At 41.8% G+C, this 23,072-nt stretch overlaps 1 protein-coding gene across 1 annotated transcript in view; it reads left to right on the top strand.

Moving 5' to 3' along the window:
• LOC114668602 (mitogen-activated protein kinase kinase kinase kinase 5-like) overlaps nucleotides 1-10,904 on the top strand; it is a 117,400-nt gene extending 106,496 nt beyond the window's left edge. Inside the window, exons 16-31 of the mRNA XM_028824431.2 lie at nucleotides 219-275; nucleotides 444-489; nucleotides 1,604-1,763; nucleotides 1,840-1,952; nucleotides 2,052-2,093; nucleotides 2,187-2,265; nucleotides 2,345-2,421; nucleotides 2,586-2,646; nucleotides 2,734-2,836; nucleotides 4,649-4,707; nucleotides 5,871-5,974; nucleotides 6,053-6,230; nucleotides 9,754-9,822; nucleotides 9,990-10,082; nucleotides 10,349-10,475; nucleotides 10,698-10,904. Of these exons, the coding sequence (XP_028680264.2) occupies nucleotides 219-275; nucleotides 444-489; nucleotides 1,604-1,763; nucleotides 1,840-1,952; nucleotides 2,052-2,093; nucleotides 2,187-2,265; nucleotides 2,345-2,421; nucleotides 2,586-2,646; nucleotides 2,734-2,836; nucleotides 4,649-4,707; nucleotides 5,871-5,974; nucleotides 6,053-6,230; nucleotides 9,754-9,822; nucleotides 9,990-10,082; nucleotides 10,349-10,475; nucleotides 10,698-10,794 (1,465 nt within the window). The 3' untranslated portion in view covers nucleotides 10,795-10,904. The remainder of the gene's footprint in view (nucleotides 1-218; nucleotides 276-443; nucleotides 490-1,603; nucleotides 1,764-1,839; nucleotides 1,953-2,051; nucleotides 2,094-2,186; nucleotides 2,266-2,344; nucleotides 2,422-2,585; nucleotides 2,647-2,733; nucleotides 2,837-4,648; nucleotides 4,708-5,870; nucleotides 5,975-6,052; nucleotides 6,231-9,753; nucleotides 9,823-9,989; nucleotides 10,083-10,348; nucleotides 10,476-10,697) is intronic.
• The last annotated feature ends 12,168 nt before the right edge of the window (nucleotides 10,905-23,072 follow it).

Below are 23,072 nucleotides of genomic sequence, written 5' to 3' on the forward strand. Positions count from 1 at the left end.
GCACACGGGCCTCTCAGGCCAAAAAAGCTTGCCAGTCCTGCCCACCTAATTTCTCTAAAATAACTTCAAGTTACGATGCTTGTCTCTTCCTTTCATTTCCCCAACAGCCAGTTTCTTTTTGGGTGTTCTCAGGATTCATTCTGCAGCACCTTTTAGAGCAGGTAAAGAAAGTGATAGCGATGTCATCGATAAGCCTACTTTGTGTCTTATTCTTCCAGGAGCACCATCACAGACTCAGATGAAGATGACGATGGTGATTATGATGATGTAGACATGTGAGTCGGTGGTGTTTTGTGTGACTTGTTTGCTTTGTGGTGTTAAAACAGACAGCTGTTTAAGTGAAGCGTACTGCTTCTATGCTGTCTGCCTGTCTCTGTGTCTGTTTGTCTCTCTTCTGCGCCCATTCACAGAGCTCATTCACTCCTCATTCTTATCTATTACAGCAGTACGCTTCATGCTGGGGATATCCCACCTCCTTTGCCTCCCAAGGTGAGTGGCCAGATATGCCTGTAATATTACGAGGGTAAATCAAAAAGTTCAGACAATTTCAAAATTACACCATAATCGCAATATTTAGAAGCCAATGCAATACAACACAATGTCAATGGCTTATGGGTAGTATGAACACACATAGCTTAGCATCTTGGCATTAGTCTAGTTGAAGTCAAGGTCAAATGAACATGGATGTTCCACTGCAGGATTGCACCATTGTTGAACAAAGTGGTGTAGTGAGACATATCTTGAACATCAGGGGGCACTGTGCTGACAGCTGGGTATTCCCATGGAGGATAAGTGGTACACGCATACACCAGATGTGGCTGTTGACACCAGAGACTGTGTTGTCATGTTGGACGAGACCAGCTGTTGACACCAGAGACTGTGATGTCATGTTGGACGAGACCATTCACAGAAACTGTACCATCACCGCCAACTGGCCACGAAGTTCCATGACAAGAAGAGCAAGTAGTGCGTTTTCATTGATGTGACGATCCTGGATGACAACAACATCCTGAGCAAGGAGGAAGTAAAGAGCATCAACTATATATATCTTGAGATCGAAGTCAGACACATGGAGAACACATGGGCTCCAGTAGTTGTAGGCACAATGGCAAACCATCAACACCAAGTTCCAAGAGGAACTGGACAAACTTCTATGGAGAGTCAGTGCAGAAGAGATCCAGAAGATCGCACTCTTCAGCATGGCCCGCAGCCTTACACAAGTCCACAGCTGAACAACGAGCTGAGTTCAAAGCCAGAGAGGTCTGCTTGACCTCTGGTGAATGCACCAGTGTATGTTAGTGCAATGAGAGGAGGGTGGTGATAATAATACTAATAATATGACCATAAATCCCCTATGAAACTATAAAAAACAGGATTTTAATGGAACTACTTACTTCCCACTCACCCAGGTTACAGTTTTTAGTCTGGCCATTAGGATAACAACACCTACAAGTAATTATGTCTGCTCACTTGGAAACAGTAGAAAAAAAAGACAAAAAAATAATATGAATATAATGCATTAAGTCACTATATACAATTATAATGCCACCGTGTTGGTATAGACTTGACATATCCATTAACTTCCCTCATTGCCATGTTCCAGCCTAAGTTTCGCAGCAGTTCAGAGGAGAGTGTCATTGTGGATGATGACCGAGTATCCAGTCAAGGCTCCATCTACAGCCCCTCTCCCTTGACACGCTGTTCCAGTGGTCCTCGAGCCCGGCCAGTTCCTCGACCCCGTGCTGTCAGGAATGTCAGCTCAGGTAACATTTCAGAGTAGACCACCGCTGTCCTTGCGATCACTCTTGCAAATCTCTAAACCCGATGTTTCACATGCAGATCCTACCCATAGACCTGTTCGCTCCAGTGACTGCTCCACCAGCTCTCCACCCCCGCAACTACCACCCAAAAAGGACAGAAGACTCCGGCAGTCACACAAGCTACAGCCACAGGTATGTAGTCTACCAGTAAAAGCATCTGAGGTATTGCAGATTAGCGTGTCACAAAGGAGTGGATAGTCCGCTAAATTTCCTTTAACATTTTCTTTTCAGAAGGCAGCGGAGGATGAGAATGCCAAATTGTCCAGACCAAAGGTGGGTGTGGACCTCACTGCTATGCCACAGCAAAGCTTGCAGTGCTTCACTCTTGCTAGCAGCACTCATCAGCTCTCTTTCTCATTTGTCTAGATCTTCTTCAAAAAGGTGTTTAATGGCTGTCCGCTCAAGATCCACTGTTCTACTACTTGGACACACTTAGTCACGAAAGGTAGGAGTTCTTCTTTTTCACTAACGAAAGTCAGGTACTTAGCATTCACCCCTTATAGCATGACATTTTATCATTCCAGATCTCCACTTGATATTTGGCACAGAAGAGGGTATCTTCACTTTGAACCTCAGTGACCAGGAAGCCACACTTGAGCTGGTATGATTGTCTGAGTGGAGGGTTGCATGGCCAATATCATCCAAAACTTTTTGTCTATTTTTGTGATGTGTTAACTTATTACACAAAATATAATGTGGCCATTCTACCAGGATTGGACAGCTTATCTGAGATTCTTCTTATGCTTTGGTTTGTCTCTTCTCCAGCTCTATGCAGGAAGGTGCACCTGGGTGTACACTATCAGCAATGTCTTGATGTCCATATCAGGTAAGCCCACTTGCACAAGGTGCTCTAGGTTGATGAAGTGATTTCTGGTAAGCTTGGTCCAGTTACTTGCTGATTTTTGTCCCAAAGGAAAAGCATCACAGCTGCATTCCCATTCCCTCAAGGAGTTGTATGACCAGGCAAAGAAGGAACACCGAATGGTGGTACTGCCTACCCACAGACTGCTACCTAGGTGAGCAATATCTTGGTCCCTCCTTCTTTCACCATACCATTACCTCAAAGTGAGACATTTTGTAGATGACTGACTCCTTACCTTTCCCAAGACATGTACTGGTTTGGAGGCTGGGTTCCTTATTAATTGGTTTTCCTCCCATAGGAGGAGCAGGTCTGTATCAATATCACTGCCCCTTCTTAAACCCCACATGTCTGCAGTGCTAATGACTCTAGAGCAGGGGTGGGCAATGTCGGTCCTGGAGAGCCACAGTGGCTGCAGGTCTTTGTTCCAACCCAGTCTCTTAATGACAAGTAAATTACTGCTGATGAAGCCCTTATTGTTTAAGTGACATTTTGATGGTTAATTTTAGTGGTCTCGCTTGTTAAGGTTCCCCACCCTTAATTGCTTTTTTTAATGTTAAACAGCTGCATTCACTGTTTTAATGGCTCCTTATTAGCAATAAGATTCAAATGACAAAGCAGCCAGCAGTTCTCCATCTACCTTGTTTCCACTTACATCTGTGTGTGTTCATTATGCACTGTTTGATTTAATAAAACACTTAACAGAAAATGTGACAGACTGAAAAGTATCCGTTTTAGGCTTCAAATCATTTGGATGATATCTTTGGAAAAGAAAAAATCTACAATATAAGAACCTTACATTGCAGACAAACAAGCTGTAGCTGCGTATTTTCCAAAGTTATCAAAGTTCAGCAGGTCTAACTCAAAAAATGGGATTCAACAAAAGCCTGACACGCAGAAATGATTCCACAGACAAAATATCTTTGTTTTTAAAAGTTTAGTTAAGTATCAAAGTAAAACAGTTCACACAAAAAAGAAAATTAAAATAGCAAAAAATGGAAAAAATGTATAATAAGAAAAATTCAGTTCTAAGCTTAATCTTGTTACATCTTAAATCGTTACTATTCACTTATCATTTCTGAACCATTTCAAAACGTTTCTGAACCATTTCTAGATGGTCAGAAAACTGTATGCTTATCCCATTTCTAAGCTGAAAATGGGTCTTTCAAGTCCCTGCTTATTGGGACCTGTTCTAAACACAACTAGATCTATTATTACACTGTTTCTCAGTTATAGCAAGAAGGTTCTATCTCTTACTAACTTGTAAGGGGAAAAGACCATACCATTGTCTATGACTATGGAAGAAATTGTATTCTATTCAAATTAATCCATCCATCCATCCATCCATCCATCCATCCTCTTCCGCTTATCCGAGGTCGGGTCACGGGGGCAGCAGCTTGAGCAGAGATGCCCAGACTTCCCTCTCCCCGGCCACTTCTTCTAGCTCTTCCGGGAGAATCCAAAGGCATTCCCAGGCCAGCTGAGAGACATAGTCCCTCCAGCGTGTCCTGAGTCTTCCCCGGGGCCTCCTCCCGGTTAGACGTGCCCGGAACACCTCACCAGGGAGGCATCCAGGAGGCATCCTGATCAGATGCCCAAGCCACCTCATCTGACTCCTCTCGATGCGGAGGAGCAGCGGCTCTACTCTGAGCCCCTCCCGGATGACTGAGCTTCTCACCCTATCTTTAAGGGAAAGCCCAGACACCCTGCGGAGGAAACTCATTTAAATTAAGCAAACATTAATATAAGTTTAACTCAAAACTTTAACTTTCTAAGATCGGCTCTTACACAAGCCATAAAATGAAATAAGGTCTGAGATGGCAAGGTTTGGTTTCTAATTAAGCAGCTGGGTTAGAATGAAAACCTGCAGCCGCTGCGGCTCTCCAGGACCAACATTGCCCACCCCTGGGGTGTCACCTGACTTTGTTATGGGAAACAAGTACTTATCAGCTCTGCTTTCTCTCCACAGAAAATTCTCTGTAACAAACAAGATTCCTGACACGAAAGGCTGCAGAGCTTGCACAGTGGGTAAGTAGCACCAACACACTCTGAACATGGCAAGACCCTCCATACTGAGCTATGTCACACAAGTCATTCTATTGTATACGTAGTAGTTGTAACTGAGCTTCAAATGATGATACTTTCACCTTTACTATATGTTTTATCACAAAAAATCTTTTAGGGACACCTCACCTCAAATCATAAACCCCTTTTTAATATATAATTTACTCTCTAACCTCTGTTGATATCTAGTTTTGCTATTCTTAAACTTTCCATCCTTTGGGGATATACAGTTTACACTTGCAATGTATAGACAATGACCTTCTGTCAGTAGCTTCTTCATACTTAACCCAAGTAAGAGCATCACTGTACCCTACTATTACAAGGGTCTTCCCTTTACAAACTAGCCGAGAAAGGAACTCGGTTCCCAGCCCCTGAAAATAGAATACAGCAAATGTGCAAGCAGGAAAACATGCTAAATAAGTCTTCATCTTTAATTAAGCATTATTAAAAGAGCTGGTGCCATAAACAAAAGTGCGCAGAGTGTGACAATACACACCATACAACCTGGATCATCCAGTAGTTCTGCGAAGCAGATGAAGATCTGCAACACATCCGGTATGTGTGCTGGTGTTCGATAGGCACTTATCTTGTTGCTTGAAGTGTTGGCAGTGATTGAAGACATTCATGGTTTGAAAATCCTGTTTCCAAAATGAGCCATTTTCAGAACTCATGCTTTGCAGAGAGGCCTGCTTATATAACTTAGAAACAGTTACACATTTGATTTAATAATAATGATAACACATTTGATTTAATAATAATGATAACAATACATTTTATTTATGTAGCACATTTCCCATGCTCAAGGCACTTACTGTTATCTGGTTCTTATCTCTTATCAGCAAAACATGCTCAGCCTTACATGGCATTTCTAAAAGTCTCAACTTACAATACGGACTTTTTCATTTAAATTAAATACCAAAGTATTCAGGTAATTCTTGTTTACATACAAGAACATTAAGAAATGAGGTAACTAAACTAAATGTGTTTGTAAAAATCCATTTCAAATGTGACAAGGAAAGCTCTGCTCCTTCCAGTGAAGTAGATGGGTGTTGTAGTGTTTTACATGGAGCGCCTAACGCTGTGAGGCAGCCAGGCCCTCTCTGACTGCACATTCCCTGTCCCTGCAGCCCAAAATGAACAGCGGAGGTGCAGCTTCTTGTGCGGGGCACTGGAGTCCAGTGTGGTCCTCTTGCAGTGGTATGAGCCCATGCAGAAGTTCATGCTGATCAAGGTAAGTAAAGCTTTGGGACCTCCTGGTGTGGTTTTGGATGGAACTCCCACCCACACATTTCTTTGCTTTGCCTCACAGCACTTCGACTTCCCCCTTCCCAACCCTATGCGAGTGTTTGAGATGCTCATCGACCCCGAGCAAGAGTACCCCGTGGTGTGCATCGGTGTGACCAAAGAGTGTGGGCCGCAGCAAGCGGTGCGCTTTGAGACCATCAACTTGAACTCTTCGTCCTCCTGGTTTACTGAACTTACCCCAGGTAAGTATGTGGGGTGTGAGCTAAAGGGCATAAATATCAGTGTCAAGTAAATGAAGGTATCAAAATAGGATTTTTACTTAATTAAATAAATACCAGGGAGTTATGTACATAGGGAAGCGCAAAGTAATCAAAGAACTATAATGCACACAAAACCCTCGCAGGATCTATGTAATCAGGTCTCAGTTCCCCCTCTGAAATGCAGGTTGTTATGATTTTGCTCAAATGCAAAAAGGAAAAAAAGCAGAGATAATTAAACTAAATCACCTGAGTGGGAAAACTGACCCTGAAAATGAAAAGGTTTTAGTTAAGATCAATTAAAAGAAAAACACACAATAGTCAAACAGAAAACCAACTGCTTAAAAAAGGAATATTAATATAATCAATAGTCACCCCAAAAATGTAAGAAACCCAAAGCCAAATTTCAAACTAAGGCTAATAATCTGAATTAGCCACTCCATAAAAGGGAAAGTCAAGTGGATTTGCTGTCATACCATCCAAACACCATATTGCAGCATACAGTGGCATGAAATAATATTCTCCAGGACCGCGGTGCAACATATACATAAAAACAGGACTAGTGCATGACAGGTAAAAAACTATACTATAATATAAATAGATAAATAAATAATAAATTAATTAATGAAATAAAAATAATAAATAAATAAAAATAAATAATAAGTGAATAGATAATAATAATTTTAATTAGATAAAACTAATAATAAAAAACAGCAGTAGTAACAAAACTAACAAACATGCTGCATATTGATAAGCTACCAAGAGCAGACCTGAGGGCAGCAGGGCAGCACAGAATTCAGAGTCCGGACAGCTAAAGGGTAGAAGCTGGCAGAACTGGTTCAGGTGCTACAATACCTTCTGCCAGATGTAAGAGAGACAAATAGACCATGTGGGAAGGATGGGGAGAGTCCTTCAAAATACTGTAAGCTTTGCAAAGATGTCTACAATAGAGGGCAGAGAGGATTGATACTTCTCAATCTTTTTTGATGTTGAGACTTACTTTACCTAACTTTTCCCCTATTAAATGTGTTCACGACCCATTGGGGGTTCACCTTGATGAATTGATCGAGATCATCACAGCGCCTTGAATGCAATTATTAGAACAGCAAACTCTCCTGAAGTCCTCTTGCGACACAATTTGCAACCCACCATGACCCACCACTATTATAAACAATACCAACTTGCAAAACACACCAGTAGAAGCCGCAGCCCAAAATAGTTCACAACCCAGTGGTTGAGAAACACTGTTCTGGATAATATTTTTAATCTTCAAATATTATAATTAGTACCATAAAACATGCAAACACAATACGACTTTGCAAACCATACAACCTGACATTGTCAGACGTTTAGTCTCACGTGCTGCATAAATTTGTATTTGCACTCAGTTCTATTCTTATCCAGCTCCTCGTCTGCCTAGGGCTAAGCAGCATGGCTGTGATCTGAATATGGCAGATGAGAGATACTTGGTCTTCTCAGGATGGGAAAACGGCAGAGAGTGAGTGAGCCTTTGAAAGCCCCTCTTGTTGCCCCAGCTCTGTAGTTCTCGATCCACCAATGAAACAGCTCAGGCACAACACATCCAGTTTGTTGTTCTTGTCAGCATTTTTTCCACTTTCAAAATAAACAGGAAAGAAACGATGCCATTAGGTCTTTAACTGGTCCAGATGAAACTCTGAGGGTAGCCTTCTTGCACTTTAAAATTAGATAGACATTTATATTGTTAGACATTTATAAAAAAAAATATTATCAGCTTATATGCTCGATACTATTCTCTGTTGCAACATTATCTGAGATTTGGATAAAAATTCTGTATTATTGTGAAATCCTTTGAGAGTGTTATTCCTGATGTACCTGAATTCTCGACTTTGAATTTTGATTAATGCTTTGGGCTTGACAAACGATTTCGGATGGACTCTCAGTTATGAACTTGGTGGGCTATTTCACTATGTCTCTTTCTCCTGCTCTCCTTATAAAATCTTGCTGTCTCATCTATTGAAGGTCTGAGTCCACTGGAGAGAAAATGTCAGAGAGATTAGGTATTTTCATAAATGCAAATAATTCCAGTGATGTTTTTAGAGTCTTTCAGTGTAAATAACAAGTAATATGCAAATAATTTGGAGCCTAAATCTCCAAATCAGATGGCTATTTGCATGTGGTGATCAAGTCAGTCACTGGGCTCTAGCATAAAATACAAATTCAAGGTACCAACCAGAAGGACTGCTCCGTTGTTCCAGGACTCTCATTCATTTCCAATCACCTTTAAGTCTCTGATATCATAAAGGAGTAGCCTAGTGCTTGAAGGCACATAAATTCACATTTTTAACACCTAATTTAAAAAAATGGTTTACTTAAGAATTAAGATAATATGTTTTTTCTTCCCTTCCACAATCAGAAGATTTTTCATCCCTCTTTATGAATGAGAAATGAAGGGTCTTTTCCATTTCTACAACTAAGAGATTATATATTCTTTTCCAAGCCCTTCCTGGTTTCTGACATCAGAGACTAAGGTTAAAAGTGATTATTTGAAGCTGAGGGTAGGTGAAGTACAGGTGCATGGTGTGATGGACATCATGCATTGGCTGATATCCCGGCTGGGATGGATGGAGCTCCCATAACCTGGCAAAGAGGCACTTATGGAGGAACAGGATGGATGAATGTTCATCCCAGCTAAGATGGTTCTTGTTCAAGAGGTTGACATGATGGATGGACAGTGGGGTGACTGGTTCCTAGGGCCATGTATTCCCCAGTCCACTTGGTGGCAGCATCCCTCTGCACTTCCAAATGGGAGTTGTACTTCTGGAAGGTGGTTCTGCTAGGATCCTTGGGGGCTGTTAGAGGGTTCTGTTGGGAGGAGACTCCCCTGTCAGCTGCTTCTTAAAGGCAACATCATTGCACTGGAAGTAGAGGTGAAGCTAAAGTTAGACCTTCCCAGTCAGAAGCACAGCCCCTCCATAACATAACATTCAAGGGGGATTTCTTTGGACCATAGTTTGATCACTATTAAACCAAGGAGTGGAACGAACATCTAAGGGGACCCCACAACCTGAACTTTAGTTTGATTCTCATAAAATTAACCCACGCAGAGCTTCAAGGGGTGAATCCTCTCCCCTGGCACAACTCATTGCTTGCTAACCCAGTTATCTCCAGGCCCACTTACTTTGCAATTTCCGGCTTCGCCACTGACCAAAAGTACTCCCAGGTCCAATTTAAAAGAAGCTCCTCCACCTTATCCAGATAAATCAGAATCAGGAGTGGAGGATGATGACTCTCATTTTGAGAGGAGTGGTGAAGGAAAAGAGAGAGAAAGAGAAACGAAAAGAATTGCATTGTGGATTGTGAAAGAAGAAGCCTCAGTGAAGTATTTTATCAAATAAGAATATTTACTTGAACGCGGGTCTTATGTGGCAGAAGTGGTGTTTGGGGTTTGGGGCTCAGCTATGGGTCACACTGGCAGTATCTGTTTCACTCTGCTTACAGGGTGTATGAATCTGTGTTTACTCTACAGGTTTCCGCACTCCTGACTCAGTTCAGGTGTCCCAACTGGACAGTAGTACACTTCTGGTCCTCATTCAGAGTAAGTGCCTCTTTATTCAATGTTATTGCCTAGCATCTTTAAATCTCACTCACTTCTTCTATTCTCTGCATCTGTTCTCTTGTCCCTTCACCTTTTTGACCTTTGGACACCTTTGGATTTCTGATGACTCTGGTTTTAAGATTAGCTGGTTATTTTGTTTTCTACAGAAAGTGTGAAGGTGGTTGACCTTCATGGGACACTGAAGAGCCAAATGATGCCAAATCCTGAGATTTTCTATCCTTTTGCTGTGGAGTCTGTTGGTAAGCTTATGAACTGTCCACTCTTTCCTGGCTCCCATTTCGTCCTATTCCAGAATATTTGTCCATTTGCTTCCTTTTTTATGGTCACATCGGCCAACCAAACAACTACACTTTGAACAGACCGTAATGTTATTTTGGGAGAGAGAGAGAGACTTAAATGCTTAAATGAAATACTGGAGCACAGGGAGGGTGATTCTTAATTACAGTTAGCTGTAACAGTTTGTGGGCTATATGCTGACTCTCTCATCTGTCCCTACACTCCCCAGTCTACTTTGACGATACCATCCTGGCCTTCTGGAAACATGGATGGCAGCGGAGAGACCTACAGTTCCAAGTGAAGCTGGAAGAATGTACAGACACAAGCAAGACATTCCGACTGGTTGGGACAGACAGGTAGGTTTCCCATTGGGGCAGCTGAACCAATTGCAGAATGGTGAAGTATACTTCACGCAACACAAAGAGGGTGCTCCCTTGCTTGAAGGCAATGGAATTATGGTAGAAGACGGTGAGGAGAATCAGAATGAAGGGCTCATATAAAATGCAAGAAGCTGCCTCTCTAAGGAGAGGTGGGTGCCACAACTGTCAAGTAACAAGATCTCTCTCCATTTAATGCAGGATGGTGGTGATGGAAATACGCTCCTCAGATGACCAGACAGCCACCAGTAATCTGTATATCTTGGAGGTTGCAGAAAAAGTAATCCCCTTGGTGTAAAGGAAAAGACACATATTGTGAGTTTACAGACTAAATGTCTGACAGACAGTCTTAAGAAAGATTCCCCAAGACAGATGCTGTAACCCACCTTCAACGTGAGCTCACATACAGCAGTAAGAAAAGGCTACCATCCACACAAATGCATATTCACATGTGCTCATGTGTGAGACGTGAACTGACTCAAAGATGAATGGGCTGAATTTGCACAAACTCCAGGGCTGGATGGCAGCGATATAGCATGGTGTAATCTGGTCTAGGAAATCCTTGTGTGACTGTGTTCCTATCATGGTAGCACCCCAGGAAGAGACTTCAGCGTTTTTGGGAAAATGTGCTCATGGAGCCAGCTGACTAGCACTCATGTGTCTACAAAGAGGCTAGACAAGGAAAAATATGAATGTTCAAATATTTGTTTCAAATAAATTATGCAAATATCTTCCTAATGTATGTCAGTTTGTCATCTTTGCCAGCTGCTCCCAATTTTGACTGTACCTGTGCTTACAAAATATGTTCTCCCCTCACATATTTTTTTTGAACTTGTACAAATGAGGGGCATGTCTCTCATACAATACCTATTTTACTACTACTATGTGTTCCACTCTGGATTCTGACTTCATCACAAGAATGTAATGGCTCTGCACTCTAATTTGACCGAACACTTTCTAAAAGTTAACTGTCATAAATAACAGGGCTCACACAAAACTCAAAAAAGGCTTCACTTTCCAAACTAAGTCTTGTGGATGAAAAAGGCACACTGAAAAGCAGGCAGATAATATTTTTTCTCAATTCTCTTGTTTATTCATTCGGAGTCACAGTAAGTAGAGATTCAAAGAGTATAACTTATTGCCGCAAAGCTCAATTGAACCCTGATCAAAAGTCAGGAGGGGTTTTTTTATACTTCAGAATTAATAAGACAGAAAGAACATCCTTATCAAAACAGTAAAGTTAAACAATATGTCTGTTGAGCTAAGCATTATCTGTGTTTTCAAAGCTAAGCACAGGAGAGACGCCTTTGCATAAACTACATGTACTTTCTGCAGCCTTGTGACCTTGTCCCTGAAACATTCACTCTGAGAAGGGGAAAACAAGAAACAGCTTAGATTTTATTCATGTGGACACTATTTCTCCTGAACCCTGGAATAACATATTTTTGTTAGTTCATAAGCCAAAGTGTCTCTCACTGGCAAGTTAGAAAATAGTTATTATAAAAATTCTAATTTACTAAACACACAAAATACGTGGTGCTGATGGAGAACATTCTTCTTCTACATTCTCAAAACACAGCTTTGGAAAACTACAAGTATGTCAAACAAATACAAAGTAGTCCTGACCCATAAACTCAAGAAGCAGGCTTTGTGGCCTACACACCCAAAAAAGCAGCCAAATGTTATCAATTGTAAAAGGGAAGAGGGGAATGCAAAAAAAAAAAAGGAAATGCAAAAAAAAAAAAAAAAATATATATATATATATATATATATATATATATATATATATATATATATATATATATATATATATATATATATTATAAGGGATGGCTGGCAGCCCAACCTGTCTAGGATGCCCAAGAGACAGAAGGATGGGGAAAGGCAGATTCTTTGGGGCACTGCCTCCTCGAAAATGGTAGATGGCAGCTCCCCAGGGTTGCAGTAGTGCCCTGGATTCCCACAGGGCATCGTGGGACTTGGAGTTCTTTACCTCAGCCCAGTTGGGTACCGTGGATGCTGCCAGAGGGTGCTGCAAAGACTGAGGAGCCGTATGGCATGAGTTTTCCACCTTACCCAGAAGTGCTTATAGACCATGTGGGCAGAAGAGCAGAAGCACTTCTGGGTTGGCCAATATAAGAGGACTTCCCAGCCTCACAGGGGCGAGCCCAGGAGGCAGTGACAAAGAGAGAGAAAGAAGAATAAGTACATGCTGTTATGCTTGTACATACTTGTGCCCGTGGTGGGAAACGGTTTGCGAAGAGTGTATATATATATATATATATATATAAAACCCTGGCCAAAACAACTAAAGAGTCCTTGATGGAATCAAAATTTATACCAGTCCTACAATGGCTGCGGAGGGTAAATGGAAATCAATTTTCCGTGAGCCCACTCACTGGGAAACAAACTTTACCTGCATTGTTTAAGATATTTTTGTGTTCATAGAGGTTACTTACAGTATAAACACTTTGAATATTCGCTTCATGTTTTTGTTGTGTCTGGCAACTCCTAACTCACCAGTACGAGAAAACTCCCACATTCAATATACCGTTCAGTACTTATTGATATTTAGTAATGTGAGACGTTGAACATTGTTAGGTGCCTTCCCTTCTATTGTTGGCCCTCTAGTCCTAAAAAGCCCCTATTTGGAACATACTGTATATCATGCAGAAAATTACAACCCTATGATAGAGAGTAACCCAGTAGGTGTCTTCACTAAAAATTACACCGGGGTTCACTCCCTAATGGGATATGAAGGGTGAAAATTACTCGATTTTACCAAACTTCAAAAAAACGTGGATCGGTAATACACACACTCTTCACTTAATGACCAGGTTATGTTTCTATGATTAGGTCATTAAACAAATTGGATGATAAGCAAGGAGCCGCCCCCTTAGCGGCATTGACATCTGGCAAGAAAGAGAAGTGAATGCACAAAGCAAAATACTCCGTGGGCGACATTTTGCATATTATTTGTGAATCAAACTCTGACTTATCGAACTCCGATATTCATGAAAACGAAAATGAGGTACCTGCATCAGATGAACATGTTCGTGTAATGAATGCATCTACGACAATGTTCACCTGGGAGGCTCGCCACTTCTGATGACAATAGGTATAAACCAGATTTGTGTCGTATTGTAGCTGCTTGTTCGCCGTCTCTGGCAGTGGTGGCTGCGCAGTGACAGTTCGGCGGCCAGCAGGAATGCACAGCTGACCAGCTACTGAACTGTTTTTACTCTGCTGCCGCTGTAAGCAGCCGGCCGCCGAGCTCTCTTTACACAGTATGTGTTACACTGGTGCCTACTTCAGGCATCTATTGCTGCATGCTGTGGCTGCTGTCTCTGACCGACTGTGGGCACAAGACTGTGGCTGATAAAGGGTGATGCTGGATGAGGCGCTTAGCGCTGAGACACCGCGCCGCCATTTCCATGACCGAAGTTCTTATGCAGCGTACAATCTCTATTGGTTGGAGAGCTGCTCATCCACACAGTCCTTAAACAGGTAGATTGTTAGGTGTGGAGTGTCTGCATATGAATTTAAAGTGTTATTTTATTTCATTTCTGGTCATGAATATAATATTTTCGATATTTGTTTTCTTATCAGTAGCTCTACCCCTATAGGAGTCACTCCCAGAAGGTTAAAATAACAAATTTCAAATATAATCATGTGGGGTATCATTTTAGACTATTTCAAGGTCAATGATTACAAATATGATTTTATTTTTTTCTATTACAATTGAGAATATTTAGACTAAACATTTAAATTGAAGAACAAATTTAAAATTTTCAAATGTTTGACACAACATATTTCTATCTCATAAAGTATACTCATAAAGTATTTATATTTATAATTACTTATAAATATTCCGAATTAGGGCAACTTTATACTAATTCAGACTTTTTTTTTCCTATTACATATGTTGCAGTGATAAACACTTTGAAAATGTCTAATGATAGGCTTCATAAGGACTGAAGGTTGACATCCTTCTTTACTTGCAGTTGCCCAAAACATGCAAGATACTGCAAAGTGATAATTATGGGTAGGACTGTTATTTATTTAAATCAAGGCTTGCACAATTTGACAGATAAACATAAATGTCACCCTCACTGTGACCTTAAATAGTCATGTCACACTGCAGCTTTGGTGAAGAAGGCCCACCAATGTCTTTTCTTCCGTCAGGAGTCTGAGGAAGACCTCGATGTCAGCTACAATCTTGAGCAGTCTCTACAGGTGTGCTGTGAATGCACCCTTGCAAGATGCATCACATCCTTGTGTGGCAACGTAGAAGCTGCTGCTGAGTCCATCCTTGAAGGATCCATCACATCTTGGTAGCTCCATACCTCAGGACCACAGAGCTCTGCAATGTTTGGTGAAAACAGCAGAGCAGATCACAAGTACACGGTTCCCTGCAATTCACAACATTTACACCTCTTGTTGTCATAGAAAAGTGAATAGTACCAGGTGGGACCCCAGCCACCCTGCATTGCCACTTTTTGTGTGCGGACTTCTAGGTTCATGAAAAGTTTCTATCCAACTGCAAAAAGACTCATAAACAATCTGTAATCTTGCATTGAACATCATATATCACTTTCACTTGCCGCCAGTGTTCAGGCCTGTTGGTGTTTCATGTTTACCATCTACGTGGACATACACAAGTAAGCCTTTCATTTTACTTAGTACTAGTACTTGTACATATGACAATAAATCATTGAATCTTGAACCTATTTCACCCACATCGTCTGGACCAAAAGAGTATGATAAAAGATAAAAACAGACTTTTGGCCCTGCTTAATGTGAGGAGTTTGTGTTGCTAAAATACAAAGTGCAACAGGAAGCACCCATTTCAAGATTAATGTATCACTCTCGGGGCTGTGAATTCGCATTATGGCGGAACGCAGGTGCAAATATACTGGGGCTGTATCTGAGTTCTCTGCTACATTTACCAAAATCTCGGACAATTTCAAACATTCCGTAGTAGTGGTAGTGTCAGAAAAATGACAAACGATATCAGAGGCTACAGCTCAGAGAATAGAACAATTATTCAAAATAGCTTTTCAACATTGCTAAACATCAGTGTCCATTCATTTATTGTCATGTGTACAAGTTCAAGTACCAGGTACGATGAAATGCTTACTTGCATGTGCCTCCACAGACAGGAAACAAACACTAAAGACAAAATAAATATACAATAAACACAAAAAAGTGACAGTAAGTGCATGTGCAAGGTAACAGTAGTAGTAGCAGTGGAGGTGACAAGCTTACTGATAGTTCATGAGTCTCATTGCAGTTGGGTAAAAACTGTTCCTGAATCTGGAGGTGCGTGTTCAGACTTTAGACACATCCCAGATAGGATGGAGGTGAAAAGTGGCAGTGCAGGATGTCTGGAGTCCCACCCGATGCTGTTTACCCTCCTAAGACAGCGTGTGGTGTGGACGTCATGGATCACAGGGAGCTGAGGGCCTGTGATCTGCTGCACTGTTTTCACCACACACTGCAGAACTCTGCAATCCTGAACAGAGCAGCTGCTGTACCAGGATGTAATGCATACTGCATAATGCATGAACCCCAGATCCAGGAGTTTAGCAATGAGCTGGGTTGGGATGATGGTGTTAAATGCAGATTTGTAGTCCACTGGCATAACAGTTGAGAAAGAATAGTGTGAAGTGCTATGGAAATGGCATCCTCAGTGGACCTGCTGGAATGGTAGGCAAACTGGAGGGGGTCCAACCTGTCAGAGATGATGTCCTTTTGGAATACAGCTTGGGCAGCCTTACGCTAGTGATGCTACGTGCACAATGATTGATTTGCTTGTTGAATTTGGCAGGAGTACAATGTATGATACAGTATGTACTGTGGCATCTTGGAAGCGACAAAGACTGCTTGCTTGGACCTGTGGTCTCCTAAACCTGGCAGTTCACTAGAAATTATCAATGTTTCCACCTTACAGTATTATTAGGAAGATGTTTTGCTGAAGGTAGGCACTGAGGGTGGATTCTTTGGCTGCTGAATGAATTTGTTTGAAAACAACTTTGTGCAAGTTCCTTGAAACTTGCAAACTACATGAACTTTCTTGCCTGCAACGTGATCAGATAAACCTGAATCGTCACAGAAATATTCTGGCATTGATTGACCGAATTTTAACCATGCCTGCTAGCTCAGCAGAATGTGAAAGGGGCTTCTCTTGTTACAAAGTTAATCAAAAGTGAGTGGAGAGCAAATTTAAGAAGTGTAACTCTCTGCGACTTAACGTGTGTTCATCTGTCTAAAGAAACAGTCAATGCATTTGACTTGAGTAGGTCAGTTAATCCGAGGTATGAGGACTCTGTTCAGCCACGAAGACAAGAGGTGGTCAATTGTCAAAAGGAAGTATCACCAGATAATACTAAGCAAGAGGAAATTATGTTTGCTCAGAGGGTTAGTGACAACATCTATATATATAATTCACTAAGCCGCCGCCAGAGCAAGCAAGACACCCATGAAAGCACGCAGGATAAGCAAGACACCCATGAAAGCACGCAGGAAGGGGCATGGATTCACTAAGCCGCCGACAAGTAAGACACCTATGGCGCACGGAGGAAGGAGCCACGCCCACCAACTCTAAGACCATTGGCTACGACGACAACTCGCAGAGCCACGGCCACCAACTCGGACGCGACGACTTGGAAAAAACGCCGTCATTTATGTTCGTCTGTGTTAGAGTACAGATGGACCTCTGAGCCACGTTGACTTTTCGGTTACGACGCACGACCGCGTACACCATCGCAAACTGTTTTACACGCTACATACAGCAATTCGCATCCGCGACAAACATGTGTCTTCTTAGATGGTCCTGCAGGACACGGAAGACATTTCCCCACCCATGACCAGGCGGTGTGTATGCTTTGAGAACAAGGGTGGATGAGGCAGGATCATCTAAGAAGAGGCTGTGCATCTATAATAATAAAAGGCAAAGCCCTCACTGACTGACTGACTCACTCACTCACTGACTCACTCATCACTAATTCTCCAACTTCCCGTGTAGGTGGAAGGCTGAAATTTGGCAGGCTCATTCCTTACAGCTTACTTACAAAAGTTAGGCAGGTTTCATTTCGAAATTCAAAGCGTAATGGTCATAACTGGAACATATTTTTTGTCCATACACTGTAATGGAGGAGGCGGAGTCACGTATCGCGTCATCACGCCTCCTACGTAATCACGTGAACTAAAAACAAGGAAGACATTTACAGCACGAGTCACACACGGGAACGAAGGTAAATGACGTTAATTTTTGACTGTCTTTTAATACTGTGTAAGCATACATATTAACACATGTGCAATTAAACGTGTGCATTTACGGGGTGATTTCTCAGGCTTAAAAGCTCACCTTTTATCAAACGCGGGAAGAAAGGTAACTGACGTTGTTCACTGTCTTTTAATACTGTGTAACCATACATATTAACACATGTCCAATTAAACGTGTGCATTTACGGGGTGATTTCTCAGGCTTAAAAGCTCGCCTTTTACTAAAAAGGTAAATGCAAAACTATTTTCAATCAGTTTATTGAAACGCTCCCGTTAAGGATTGCAATAACATATTCGCGAGATAAAAGAACGAAGTAGGGGGAAATGGAGTAACAGCCGCAAACAGCGAAGAGCAAAAAATTAATTAAACAATTGAGAACGGAGCGAGTTAAGCATACAAGCATGTTCATAAGGGAAACAAAGCACGGTGTAAAACGTAAGTTTAAATTAAGTTTATAGAAACGCTCCCGCTGCGGATTGCAATAACATATTCGCGAGATAAAAGTTTAATGAGAAGACACGAGGTATAAACGAACCACATGCCGTGGCGCAACGTTAGGGGCAACAGTTTCAACCATTCTATGATCTGCTTCTCGCAACTGAAAGACGGCACATGGCGGATGTTAGCCGACTTGCTGACCGCAACGTTAGGGGCTTCAACTATGGCGCTGACGCCACATCTCAGTGCCAACACTTTGCACACTGTACTTAAAAGACACGCCCTCCTCACTGGACAGTTAAAAACACCAATCAAACTAACGATGACATCAAGTATTACCCAATCAAAAGTAGGAAAGGAGGCATCTTCATAAAATGCGTGTGGGATGATTTGCATGAGACGCTGCTTTAAAAAAAAAAATGCTAAAAAAAATACGGGATAAATCCCGTCCAGTATTGATTCAAAACGGGACGCGCAATTTCATTCTCAAACGCGGCACGATTCCGTATTTTAAAGGACGGGTGGCAACCCTACAGTGCCAGGTAACCACCCATACAATCAGATTGTGATTCAGACTAGGAATGCAATGAATGTAATTACCCCGATCTACATACAAGGCGAAAGTCTTGCAACATTCAAAGATGATGGTTTGGGATAAGTACACCATACAACATAAAAGAGCTTATGAAGCCTTGAACCGAAAAAAGCAAGATCTCAGAGATCGTAAAAAAAAAAATAGGAGGTAATGTCGTTTTACTCGCTGTAGATTTTAGTCAAACATTACCAGTTATTCCACGAGGGAGACCAGCAGATGAACTCAACGCGTGTTTAAAATCCATGCTTCTCCCACGCTCGGTTATATGTCGCGTGTTCTCGGGTAGGTGCACCAAAAAATGTATACATTTAAGCATGTAATGGGCAAACAAAAAATGAGGTATACCCGAAGGCACTGCAGTAGTACTTAATGTAACTTTACTTCTTAAATGTTAATGTTTTACTGTTTAATAATTTATACGCTTCTTATATGTTGTTCAAATTCTTTTATCAAAATACCACTGACAGCGCAATGCACAATAACATGGAGTGAATACACCATACGCATCCGCCCACGGCCGCCCTGCTGTGCGCAGATAGGAGCTGATTCTACAATAAAATAAAATAAACATAAAAAGAGTAAAACAATCATCACCCATAAACCGTGTGTGTGTGTGTATATATGTGTATATATATATATGTTGATATGTGGATGTGTATATGTATATATATATATATATATATATGTAGATATGTATATATATGTGTATATGTATATGTATATATATGTTTATATGTGTGTGTGTGTATTTTATATATATAAAGCACAGCAACACTCATAACAATGACAACACAATTACATTGACAATCATGTTACATTATTTTTAAAATGTTTCCTTTTTTTTTCATAACCTCTTTAACACACTACTTCTCCGCTGCGAAGCGCAGGTATTTTGCTAGTCGATATATATAATTCACTAAGCCGCTGCCAGAGCAAGCAAGACACCCATGAAAACATGCAGCGCTTTGAAAGCAGTCAACTCACAAAGCCCAGCCCACCAACTCGAGCACGCATCTACCCATGCTCTCAAGGCATTCACAGTGCCTGCTCATGTGCCCGGATGGAACAACTCACTTTCGTCTCTGCTACAGTACACATGCACCACTGAGCCACGTTGACTTTTCATTATTCTTTTCGGTTTCAGCTGCATTTCCATATATAATCCACCAAGTCGTCCGACTGTGGGATACAAACGACAGAGCACCGCCCAAGAACTCGAACCGCTAGAGAGACACGCCCACCAGCTCTAAGAGCACCAACTCTAATACGCCTGCCAGCCTGACTGTTACCAGCGTTCACCACAATGTACTGGAGTGTAAAACCATCACAACTATCAGACGCTGTCTATATCTAAGAAGATATATAGATACTCATTATTCCCCGGCACGTGTCCACCCACGCTCTCAAGGCATTCACAGTGCCTGTTCATGTGCCCGGACGCAATAACTCGCCACACACAAATTTTGCTTAATTTGACTCAACACGGGAAACCTCACCCTGCCCGGACACGGAGAGGATTGACAGATTGATAGCTCTTTCTCGATTCTGTGCGTGGTGTTGCATGGCCGTACTTAGTTGGTGGAGCGATTAGTCTGGTTAATTCCGAAAACGAATGAGACTCCCTCCTGCTTAATAGTTACGCGATCGCCAAGCGGTAGGCATCCAACTTCTTAGAGGGACAAGTGGCTTTCAGCCTTGTGAGATTGAGCATTAACAGGTATGTGATGTCCGGTACTGCACGCGCGGTACACTGAATGGATCAACGTGTGTCTACCCGGCGCCGACAGGCTTGGGTAAGCCGTTGAACCCCATTCATAATGGGCACCGGGGCTTGCAATTGTTCCCTACGAACAAGGAATACCCAGTAAGTGCGAGTCATACGCTCTCTCTGAATACATCCCTGCCCTGTGTACGTACCACGCCCCCGCTACTACCATGGTCGGGTGACTTGTTGGATTATATATAGAAAAGCAGCCGGAACCGCAAAGAACAATGAAAGGACAACGTGGCTCAGACGTGCACAGACGACAGCGACTCAGGTGAGGAGTTGGGGGCGGGCACATGAGCAGGCAGTGTGTACTGAACGATGATTGTATGTTGGTTTGTAGCGTGCATTGTTGCAATATTACTTTTCTTGGTGGTTTATTACATTATGGAATTTGCAAATGTTGAATTTTGTCCCTCTGCTTAAAAAACATTAAAAAAGCTGCGTGATTATGCGCCATGTGCTACGCCGCGGGTTGGTATGCAGCGTGTAAAATAGTTTGTTTGTCGCGGATAATTTGCCTTTTACTTTTACACGAAGACAATTTCCTGTTAGACTGGCCTTTGCGATGACATTTAATAAGACACAGGGCCAAACTTTCAACACCATATGCATGTATCTGCCAAAACAAGTTTTCAGTCACGGACAATAATTGTATGTTGCTCTCTCCAGAGTTCCATCTTTTCGTTCACTTACTGTTGTATCCTGAAACCCACCTCTTTTAGACTACTATGTCTTTCCGGAAGTGTTCAGCCATCAATAAATAATTATGGGGCATATGCCTGCAGGAACACATGCAGCGAGCGAGCGAGGCAGAGAGAGAGCGACACACACCCACACATACAGGCGCACGCGACAGAGAGGGAGGGCTGGACGCATAAGAATAATAATACTTCATTACATTGATATAGCGGTGTTCTCAGTATTCAAAGCGCTATCCACACAGGGAGGAACTGGGAACCGAACCCACAATCTCCTCACTGCAAAGCAGCAGCACTACCACTGCGCCAAAAGGCAGTTAAAGAATGCACCGGGCTCGATTTTGTTTTCACTTCTGTTTACAGCGATTGGGTCGTAGATAGCATTGTTGCAATGTTACTTTTCTTGGTGGCTTATTACATTATGGATGTTTCACATGTTCATTTTTTTCCCTGTGCTTAAATGACACTAAAAAAGTGTTTCTCAGCTGTGACTCCGGAACATCTCAGTACGCAAGCTATATTAAGTGTCAACAACAAAGACTCGCTACACCTTAATCTACAAGTACTGACACTTTTCCCTACCGACGAAGTAACTTTCACCAGCATGCCTTCTTCGTCACAGACGATCCCGCTTTCAATCACGGACAATTGTATGTTGCTCTCTCCAGAGGTCTTTCTTTTCATTCACTCATAGTGGTATCCACAAACCCACCCCATTTGGACAACTGTGTCGTTCAAGAAGTGTTCACCCATCAATATATAATTATGCGGCGTATGCTACGCCACGGGTTGGCTAGTTTAGCTTTAAAACACTAACTTTGAAATGGCCATGATTTGCTTATTTTAAAATATGTTTTGTTTATCTGATGTGGAATAAACAGCCCAAACCAAGATAAAGAGTCAGGGTATACCACTGAAGTATCCCCTTACACTTGGAACAGTTGGGAAAACAAATGAAAAAGGCCTTTATGAGCTCACGAATGAACTGATTACAGAGTAACAAAATGGTGGTTAAGTAGAATAATGACAGGAAGTGGTGGGTCTGGGGGACCCAGAATTGAAGGTGATGTCATCAGTAGGCAGTTCCTTCAGTTGGTCTGCAGAGGCAAAAAGAGAAAAAACTTAAAAGGACAGTGCCAACCCGTGGTGTGGAGGATAATTACAGTAATTTAAGGCCTTAAGCTAACTCGCATGTGCATGAGTGTGACACTGAACACTTGTAACATTGCCTCTCTTTGTGTGTTCAGTATGTGCACATACAATAATTTAGGAAGTCACTGCACACTGGAAAATGGCAAATATCATCCCATTATATAAAAAGGGTGACAGGGCAGATCCAAGCAACTATAGGCCAGTAAGCTTAACATGCATCACAGTAACATTAATGGAAGGAAATATTAAGGATACGATTGAGCAACACCTGGCAAGGACAGGAGTTATAATGAACAGTCAGCATGGGTTCAGAAGAGGGAGGTCGTGTTTTACTAACATGCTGGAATTCTATGAGGAGGCAACAAAAAGATACGATCAAAGTGGAGCTTATGAGATTATTTATCTGGACTTTCAGAAAGCATTTGATAAGATGCCACATGAGAGGTTGGGCATCAAATTAAAAGAAGTGGGAGTTCAGGGTGATGTTTGTAGATGGGTGCAGAACTGGCTCAGACAAAGGAAGCAGAGGGTGATGGTGTGAAGAACCTCTTCAGAATTGGCCGATGTTAAGAGTGGTGTTCCACAGGGGTTAGTGCTAGGGCCGCTGCTATTTTTAATATATATATAAATGATTTAG

This window comes from Erpetoichthys calabaricus, chromosome 18, assembly GCF_900747795.2.
Source record: "Erpetoichthys calabaricus chromosome 18, fErpCal1.3, whole genome shotgun sequence".
Classification (NCBI taxonomy): domain Eukaryota; kingdom Metazoa; phylum Chordata; class Cladistia; order Polypteriformes; family Polypteridae; genus Erpetoichthys; species Erpetoichthys calabaricus.